The sequence below is a fragment of the Pan paniscus genome, chromosome 14 (assembly GCF_029289425.2).
Source record: "Pan paniscus chromosome 14, NHGRI_mPanPan1-v2.0_pri, whole genome shotgun sequence".
Taxonomy (NCBI): Eukaryota; Metazoa; Chordata; class Mammalia; order Primates; family Hominidae; genus Pan; species Pan paniscus.
Window position 1 is genome coordinate 91,866,437 of NC_073263.2, and position 10,591 is coordinate 91,877,027.

Here is a 10,591-nt window from a genome sequence, read left to right on the forward strand (position 1 = left end):
TTAAATGAAATTAACCTACATATTTTATCATTTAAAAAAGTGTTTTTATATCTCACATTTGCCATGGGGGATCCCTTTTCTCATTTCTAATTTTTCTTTTAGTAAGAGTCTGTGAGTGATACAATGTTAGTCTTTCTCTGTATAAATATGATATTATATTATGAATCATAAAAATGTACCTTAACTGGTATAAAAATTTAGATTAATAAGATTTCCCTCAATATTTGGGAGATATTTCAATTTTATTCTATTATCTATTTTGGTGGTGAAAAATCTTTTCAAAATTTTTCCTTTTTTGGATTTATCTTTCTGTTGAGTAGATTTTAAAATAGTGTCTTTATTTTAATGCTCTGGAATTTCACAAAATATGTATTTTTTTTTTTTTTTTTTTTTTTTTTGCCGAGTCAATATTTTATTAAAAAACACACAAACACATGCACACTGGTAACAAAGGCAGAGATGGAGAGGAGACACAAGATCTCCTTGGGGACAGGCTGACCACATAGTGTTCCTACAGGCACACCTCACTTCAGGAAAGAGGGTATCTCTAAGACCGGACTGACAAGCTAGATAAATTAGGAGAGGGCTTTGTTTCTTAAGGCGCTTCACTCCCCTGAGGAGTGAAGTAGAAGGGATTTAGGCAGGAGTATTCACAAACCCCTTCAGCTGTGCTAAGTGGGGTTCATCAGTACCTGAGGTGGTTCTAGAAGCAGGAAGGCAGAAAACAGATTTCCCTGGAGGCTGCTTTCCCTTTCCCAGAATGGGAGGGATGTTCTCCCTGGAAGGCTGGAGGAAGAGTTTCCGGCTGGCTCAGGAGCTCAGGGAGCTGGCTTCCTGGGAGAGCAGGAAGAGGGTGCAGGCCTTTCCTGGTGCCCACCAGCCTGACAGGACTTTGGCACAGGAACACAGGTCCAGAGGCCTCGCCTGGAGTACACGTCCTCCTCTCTGCAAAGCTCCTGAGGGGCTTAGGGGTTGTGGCCTCATCAGACGGCTGCATCTGTGGACTGGGTTACACACGAGATCTTATAGGACAGCCATATGCTTGCCATGCAGAGGAAGGTGGCCATGAAACCAAAGATCGCTCCGGCTACCAGTCCGCTCTGGTTGTAACTCTTGGAAGCTGCCACAATGGAGGCGATGAGGAGGAGCAGGGTACCGATTAAATAGTGCAGAAGTTCCGACAGGGGCCAGCTGATACAGGTGAGCACGCGGTAGAAGCGGAAGAGGTGGACCAGGTAAAAGGCGAGGATCATTATCAAGTCGCAAATGGTGACCACTTCAAAGTAGCTGTAGGCGCTGTAGTTGGTCCACAGGGAGCTCCGCACGCAGATGAAGGCAATCAGCAGGGTGACCATTTGCGCCACTTTCAGCAGGGCCGCGTGGGTGCGGGGGTAGCTGAGGTCCAGCAGCCCCTCCAAGGGGCTCGCGCTGGGCTGGGCCGCGCCGGCCCCGGGTCCGAGCGCGCTGCCGCTGCTGCACGTGGTGCGGACGAGCCCGGCTCCGTGCGACATTGCGCGGCCCCAGCTCGCTGGCCGCCTCCCCGGGCAGCTGCCCAGGGGCCAGATACGGAGGCCAAAATATGTATTTAATATAATAATTCATCCTACCTGGAACACAGAATGCCTTTACTTCTAATCCATGTTCCTTTTTCTGAAAAAAATTTCATCCATTTTACTTTAACTATTACTTTTGCATATGTATCCATTCTGTTTCCTATCTTAATCAAATTTTCTCACAGCTCATTGCATTCTTCAGTCCTGTCTTTTGATTAACTCAGATCAGTCCTGGCTTGGTTGAGAGGCAGTAGCAGAGTGGTTAAAAATACCTAATCTGGAACCAGATTTTATGGCTGCATGAAGCTCCAGGTCTGCCTTGTAAGGTGTATGAAATTCAGAAATGATAGGATCTAATACAAGGTGCTTTTAAGTGAATGTGATGCTTCGTATACGGATAAGTACATAATGAGTGATAGGTAGTATTACACCATCAATTTTATTTTTTATCAATAACTGTATTTTTCATTTCCAATATTTCTTTTCTTTTTCTTTTTTTTTTTTCCGAGACGGAGTCTTGCTCTGTTGCCAGGCTGGAGTACAGTGGTGCGATCTCGGCTCACTGCAACCTCTGCCTCCAGGGTTCAAGCTATTCCCCTGCCTCAGACAGACTCCCCAGTAGCTGGGACTACAGGTGCACCACCATGCCCGGCTAATTTTTTTTTTTTTTTTTTTTTTTTGTATTTTAGTAGAGACGGGGTTTCACCCTGTTGGCCAGGATGATCTCGATCTCCTGACCTCGTGATCTGCCTGCCTTGGCCTCCCAAAGTGCTGGAATTACAGGCATGAGCCACCGCGCCCCGCCCCAATATTTCTTTTTCTAATGGCTGCCTATTTCCATGTTTTACTTAGTATATTTTTATTAGTTTACAGATTTTTCTTCTTAAGCCTAAACATACTTCTGTTATTATTTTTTAAATCAATTTTTATATTATAAGTTCTACATTTATCAGTTTAATGCTCCAAATATGCTGGGAGCAGTGTCTCGTGCCTGTGATTCCAGCTACTTAGGAGGCTGAGGTTGGAGTATCGCTTGAGCCCAGGACTTTGCGACCACTCTCGACAACATAGTGAGATGTGGTGTCTAAATAATAATAAAAATAAAAAATACTAGCAAGTCATGGTGGTGTGTGCCTTTGATCCTAGCTATTCTAGAGTATAAGGCAAGAGGATAACTTGAGCCTAAGAGTTCAATGGGCAGTGAGCTATGATCATACTACTGCACTCCAGCCTGGCCAACAGAATGAGACCCCATCTCTTAAAAATGATGATAATAATAATAAATAATGTTCCAAATATGTGTTTTGAAATTGGAGTTTCTTAGCTTAAGTAGATAATTTTGTTGTTATTGGAGTAGTTGTTTTATTTTTTATTTATGCCTTAGATTTTTTTATAAAATCACTTTTCTGTATGTGCATACCTCAAAATCTAGCATCTTTGAAGGGATTTGACTCCTCACAACTACAATAATGATTTGTAATTCTAATATTGTTGCAGTATGGGATATTTCATGATCTAGCCAATGGTAACGTTCTTTAGTTCCTAGTCACCTGACAATATCTATGGACTCCTAATTCCCAAGACCTGCAAGCTATTATAAGCTTGAAACTAAGAGCTTGGTGTATAGCATTTCATTGGGACTTTATTTCCACAAGTGGAAACTCCTCTTCAAAATCCCTGAATACAAGCAGAGTTTGTCTCTAGACCACTTTTTGCGTGGAGCTGTCATATTCCCTGTTACTGCTTGGACGCTTTATTTCTGCTTCCAGATCTGGATTCCAACATGTTGTGGCATGCTTGTAGATTCATCCACACTTAATAATACTATCTCTCAATTTAATTTCCAAATGGTGAAATATTTGTTTTTCAACCTTGGCTATGCTATTCGACAATCTGTTTATTGTTCCTGGTTATTCTCTCTGTTATACACATGAATGTAAATGTACTTTTCTTGGTAATTACATGTTTTGAGCAAGAGAGAAATGACAAATCATTACATTTGACCCATCTGACTATGGGCTTTACAATACTAGCCAGAAGGAAACCATCTAAATAAAATAGGCATAGATTAAAAAAATAGTAAAAATAAAAATTAAAACACAAATAGTATTTAAAACAAAACAGTCAAAATGAGACAACAGAAAACATGTTAATATCTGACCAAGTGGTACCACAGGCCTATTTTAATGAGCTGGGTAAAAAAAGACATTACATGATAAAGATAATTACCGTGCACAAAAAAGGAAAAAAGTTATAAAGTGCTATATGCCCATAAATATGTAACACTTTTCTCTCACAAAAAAGCAAAAAACTTAGAAAAATGAACAAAATTAACAAAAGCACAGTTGTAAAGAGTGATTTTACTTTATTCATATTTAAAAGACCAGATTGAAAAATATTAATTGAACTATGTTTATATATGCATATATTCATGTGTGTATATGCATATGAATACATGTGTACATGTGTATATTTGAAAAAGTGAAAAAGAAAAATAATTGACAAAAATGTATGTCTGATCAAAAGGAATATATTTTAAATGTATAGATTACTAAAAGGAGTGATTTATTACTTCATAACTTTAAAAAATCAAAAAGAAAAAATCAATATTGCGAAGTGATGTCTGCAAGCTAATAGAATAGGCACTTTCTAGGATAATCCTTCCACAGAAGCATCAATTTTGCTAACTACCCACAGACCCACAGACAAGAGCACCTTTGTGGGAGTCTGTGAGCCTAGCAGAGAAGTTTCAGCACATCATTGGAGAAAAAAGTCTGAGAATAGATGCACTGAAGAAGGTAAGAAGCGTTTCACTTTTGAATTTTTCCTCCTCCCAAGGCAGCACAGCTTAGTGCCAAGATAAACCTGTTTGGTTACTATTTTCTCCCACAGGGGAAAGTGAGAGTGTAGGAAGTGCCCTGTTTTCCCAGCCATACTGGACAAAGCCGGAAGAGATGCTGACTTCTTTCTTGCTCCACACAGAATACTGAGGTGATCAGGACAGTTGAGGAATTAAGAAAGGACGAGAGCACAGAAGAGTAGACTCTACCAATTGCTCTGAAGTTTCCATTAGGAAGCCTGCCATGGGCTGTTTTGAATGCTTTTCCTGTGGACCCTCCCCTCAACTGGTGACGGGTACCCAAGTGCTCCATAGGCCTCAACCCTTCCTCCCCAGAGCAGCTCTCAGGGGTTATCCCAGTGGATGGTGCAATTTTCTTGCACAGACTAGTTTCAGTCAGCATGATGGGGAGAAGGCACACAAACTTGAGCATTTCATGGTATTACCCTAAGGAAAGCAAACAAGAGGTTCTCAGCACCTGGCTTGGCTTTGTGTGATTGATAGAAGCCATTCAATCTTAAAAGTTTTCCCCAAAAAGGAACAAAAGGTGTGAAGTAAACACAAATATAAAAAATGTCTGAGGGAGACTTGGAACTCTTAGGCAGACTAACTGGTGAAAGCATTTTCCCCCTGAAGCCAGTTAGCAAAAACTGGAGAAGATGACTTCTTCAAATGCCAAATGTAAGACTTCAAGAGCATTAAAAAATGAATAAAATATGACACTGCCAAAGGAGCACAATATTTTAGTAACTGACTCAACAAAATGGAAACCTATGAATTGCTTGAAAAAGAATTCAAAATAGATATTTTAACAGACTACAGTAAACTACGAGAGAACACAGATGACTCAATGATATCAGAAAAATAATAGATAAACAAAATAAGAAGTTTAATGAGGATATAGAAATCATAAAAAAGAACCAAACAAATTCTGAAGCTGGAAAACAAAATGAATAAAATTATAGACAATAGTGAGTGCCAACAGAGGACTTACAAAGCATATGTAAAAGTCTGTGAACTTGAAGAAAAGTCATATGAAAATATTTAGTCAGGAGATAAAAACTACCAAATAATAGAAAGGAATAAAGGAAGCCTGTGAGGTTTACAGGGAACCATCAAGACAGCTACCTTACACATTAGGACAGTCCCTGAAGGAGAAGAGAGAAAGGTACAGAAAGTTTATTCAAATAAATAATGGCTGAAAACTCCCCATTCTGAGTTGGATGTGAGTATACAGGTATATAAAGAATAAAGTTCTTTAAGCAGTTTCAACCCAAAGATTTCACAAAGACAATAATCAAACTGTCAAAAATTTAAGACAAAGAGAGAATTTCTAAAGTAGCAAAGAAAGAGATTATTATATATAGGAGAATGTTAATTAGGAGAAGTCTCTGCTAACTCTTCACTAGCCTGGGAGACACTGGGATGATATATTCAAACTACAGAATGGAAAAACAAAAACAAAAACCTCCAGCAAACTACCAACAAAAATTCTATCTGGCAAATATTTTCTTGCAAAAAGAAGGGAAGATTAAACATTTTTTACAAACAAAATCTGAGAGCTCATTACCACTTGATCTGACACACAGGAAATGTTAAAGAGAGTTTATTAACCTAAAATAAAAGGACACTAGTAACAGAAAAACATATGCTGGAATAAAACATGCTGTAAAACGTGCTAGAAAATGTAATTACATAGCTAAATTTAGAATACTCTAATACTGTAATGGTAGTGTGTAAATCACTTATTATTCTAGCAAAAAACTCAAAAGACAAAAGCAGAAAAAATAACTAAAATTATAACAATGTGTATGGGTACACAATATAAAAAGATGTAAATTGTGATAAGAAAAACATAAAATGTCAAAGAGGAAAGTAAAACTGTAGAGATTTTGTATTCCATAAAAGCTAAGTTGTTATTAACATAAAATAATCTGTTATAACAAATTGTTTTATGTAATCCTCATGGTAACAACAAAAAGAAAACATAAGTAGATACACATAAGATAAAGAGAAAGGAATCAAATCACACCACCACAGAAAATCATCAAGTCATAAAGGAAGACTCAAATTTAGGAATAAAGAAACAAAATATATATTTTAAAGCCAAAATAATGACAATATTTAGTTCTGACCAAATAATAATTACTTTAAGTGTAAACTGATGAAATTCTCTAGTCAAAAGACATATACTAGCTGAATGAAAAACAAAATGCAACTAGCATATGTTGCTTACAAGAGATTCACTTCAGTTTTAAGGGCACAGATAGATTAAAATTGAAGAGACAGAAAAAGATATTCAAAGTCAATGGAAACCAAAAGAGAGCAGGGTAACTATAATCATTTCAAACAAAATAGACTTTAAACAAAAAACTTAACAAATTGTGATTTTTTCTTTTAGATTTTACATATTCAAAATTATTGTTTTCAAATAAAGTTTACTCTTCCTTTAATGTTTATCTTGGCTATATTTTATTTTTATAATTACATTAAACATAACAAAGTAAAAAACCATTTTGGATAATAGTGATTATAATATACCTCTGACTCCTTTATTCCAATGCTTGTTGTTATTTATAGTTAAAAAGGCTAATTTAATTAAGTGGAAAGATTTTTCTCTGAGAACTGGAAAAGGACAAGGATGCTCACTCTCATCACTTTTATTTAACATAGTATGAGAAATCCTAATCAGAGAATCTAGGCAAGAGAAAGAAATATGGAGCATACAAATTAGAAAACAGAAAGTCAAATTGTTACTCCTTTGTAGAAGTTATAATCTTATATATTTTTTAAAATGCCTATAAACTTTACTGAAAAAAACTTTCAGAACTGGTAAAGTATATTTAGCAAAGTTTCAGGATACAAAATCAGCATACAAATATCAGTAGCATTTCTATACACTAATCATGAAAATAAATCAAACAAGCAATTCTATTTATAATAAGTTACAAAAAACACCTAGGAATAAATTTAAATGAGGAAGTGAAATATATCTACAGTAAAAACTACAGAACACTGTGGAAAAAAAAATTGAGGACGCACAAAATGGAAAGACATTCGTTTTCATGGATTGAAAGCATTAATATTGTTAAAATTATCATACTAACTAAAGCAATTTGTAGATTCTGTGCAATTTCTATGAAAACAACAATGGCATTCTTCACAAAATGGGAAAACAATGTTATAAATTATATGGAACCACAACAGACCCTAAATAGTCAAAGCAACCCTGAGCAGAAAAATACAAACCTGGAGGCATCACACTACCTGACTTCCAATTATTCTACAAAGCTATAATAACCGAATAAGCATTGTAGAGATGTAAAAACAGACACATGGACCAATGGAACAGAAGAGAGTGCCCAGATATAAATCCATGCATTTATAGACAAATCATCGTTGACAAAGGTGGCAAGAGCAGACAATCGTGAAAGGGAAGTGTCTTTAATAAACAACTATTTATTAAAGAATGGAAAAACTAAGTAACCATATGCAGAAGAATGAAACTAGACCCATATCTCTCATTACATACAAAAATCAAATTAAAATATGTCAAAGACTTAAATCTCTTACCTGAAACTACAAAATAGCTAGAATAAAACATTGAGGAAACACAGCAGAACACTGGCCTGAGCAAAGATTTTTTGTGTAAGACCTCAAAGCACAGACAACAAAAGTAGAAGTGGACAATTGGGATTATATCAAGACACAGAGCTTCTGCACAGCAAAGAAAAAGTAAACAAAGTGAAGAGAGAACCCACACAGTAAGAGTAAGTATTTGCAGACTATCCATCTGACAAGAGATTAATAACTAGAATATATATGAAACTAAAACAACTCAATAGCAAAAACAAACAAACAAATAATCTGATTAAAAATTGGCAAAAGATCTTACCAGAAATTTCTCAAAATAAGAAATGAAAAATGCTCAACATCACTAGTCATCAAATGAATTCATACAATGAAATATCATCCTACCCTAGTTAAAAATTACTTTTTTTCGAAAACACAAGGAATAATAGATGCTGGCAAGGAGATAGAGAAAAAGTAACACTTGCACACTGTTTGGGGGGATATAAATTAATACAACCACTATGGAAAGTGAGGTTCCTCTAAAAATTACAAAAAGCACTGATATGATATAGGATTTCCACTACTGGATTTATTATAAAAAAGAAAATCAATGTATTCAAGAGATATCTGCACTCTCGTGTTTATCGCAGCCCTGTTCACAATAGCAATGGTACAGAATCAATTAAAGTGTCCATCAGTTGATGAAAGAAGAGAGAAAATATGGTTGTATTAGTCCATTCTCACATTACACAAAAAAATTCCCTGAGACTGGGTAATTTATAAAGAAAAGAAGTTTAATTGGCTCACGGTTCCACAGGCTGTACAGGAAGTGTAATGCTGGCATCTGCTCAGCTTCTGGGGAGGCCTCAGGAAGCTTACAACCACGGGGGAAAACAAAGGGGGAGCAAGATGTCTTATATGGCAGGAGCAAGAGCAAGAAAGAGGAGGAGTGGTACTACATACGTTTTTTTCTTTTTTGTATTATACTTTAAGTTCTGGGGTCCATGTGCAGAATCTGCAGGTTTGTTATGTAGGTATACACGTGCCATGGTGGTGTGCTGCACCCATAAACCGGTCACCTACATTAGGTATTTCTCCTAATGCTATCCCTCCCCTAGTCCCTGACCCCCCAACAAGCCCTGATGTGTGATATTCCCCACCCTGTGTCCATGTGTTCTTATTATTCAACTCCCAGTTATCAGTGAGAAAATGTGGCGTTTGGTTTTCTGTTCTTGCGTTAGTTTGATGAGAATGATGGTTTCCAGCAGTTTCATCCATGTCCCTGCAAAGGATATGAACTCATCCTTTTTTATGGCTGCATAGTATTCCATGGGGTATATGTGCCACATTTTCTTTATCCAGTCTATCATTGATGGACATTTGGGTTGGTTACAAGTCTTTGCTATTGTGAATACTGCCACAATAAATAGGTTGTTTAGTTCCCATGTAGTTGTCCAGTTTTGAGTGAGTTTCTTAATCTTGAGTTCTGATTTGATTGCACTGTTGTCTGAAACTGCTATGATTTCCATATTTTGCATTTGCTGAGGAGTGTTTTACTTCCAATTATGTGGTCAATTTTTAGAATAAGTGTGATGAGTTGCTGAGAAGAATGTATATTCTGTTGATTTGGGGTGGAGAGTTTTGTAGATGTCTATTAGGTCCACTTGGTCCAGAGCTGAGTTCAAGACCTGAATATCCTTGTTAATATCCTGTCTCGTTGATCTGTCTAATATTGACAGTGGGGTGTTAAAGTCTCCCACTATTATTGTGTGGGAGTCTAAGTCTCTTTGTAGGTCTCTAAGAGCTTGCTTTAACCAGATCTCATGAGAACTCACTCACTATCATGAGAACAGCACAGCAGCAAGGGTAATGGTGATAAACAGTCATGATAAACTGCCTTCAAGATCCAATCACTTCCCACCAGGCTCCACCTCCAACATTGGGGATTACAAATGTATATAAGATTTGGGCAAAGACACAGATCAAAACCGTATCAGTGGTCTATATACACAATGAAATATTATTCTGTCATAAAAATAGTAGTAAAATTTTGTCATTTGCAGCAACATGGATGAAATTGGCAGTCATTATGTTAAGTAAACTATGACAAGCACAGAAAAACAAATACTGCATGGTCTCACTCATATATGGGAGCTAAAAAATTAGATCTCGTGAAGGTAGAGTATATTGGTAATACCAAAAGCTAGGTAGGTGAGGGGGAAGAGAGGGATGAAGATAAGTTGATTAATTTATACAAATACACATTTAGACAGACAAAAATAAGACAGTGTTCGATAGATCTGTAGGGTAACTATCATTAGTAATAATTTATTTTACTTGTAAAAATAGCTAGAAAATGCAATTTGAATGTTACTAGCATAACAAGGATAAATATATAAAGTGATGAATATTCCAATTGCTCTGATTTGATCTTTACATGTTATATATCAAAATATCATATATACTTCCCAAATAGATATGACTATTATGTATCTAAAAAAATGGCTATTATCAAAAGAGTAAAATTAACAATGGTGAGGATGCAGAGAAAAGGGAACTCTTGTATACTGTTGGTGGGAATATAAATTTGTATAGTAATTATAAAAACAGTATGGAAATTCCTAAA

At 36.3% G+C, this 10,591-nt stretch overlaps 1 protein-coding gene across 1 annotated transcript; it reads right to left on the minus strand.

Annotated features, from left to right (window-relative positions):
• Window positions 1–372: 372 nt before the first annotated feature.
• On the minus strand, window positions 373–1,557 carry LOC134728808 (CKLF-like MARVEL transmembrane domain-containing protein 7). Its single transcript, XM_063595838.1, has one exon. The coding sequence runs from the start codon at window positions 1,509–1,511 to the stop codon at window positions 984–986; it is 528 nt and encodes a 175-aa protein (XP_063451908.1). The 5' UTR covers window positions 1,512–1,557; the 3' UTR covers window positions 373–983.
• Window positions 1,558–10,591: the final 9,034 nt, after the last annotated feature.

What these genes read in the sequence shown, in the direction of transcription:
- LOC134728808 (XM_063595838.1), bottom strand. Translation starts at nt 1,511, where the DNA reads ATGTCGCACGGAGCCGGGCTCGTCCGCACCACGTGCAGCAGCGGCAGC.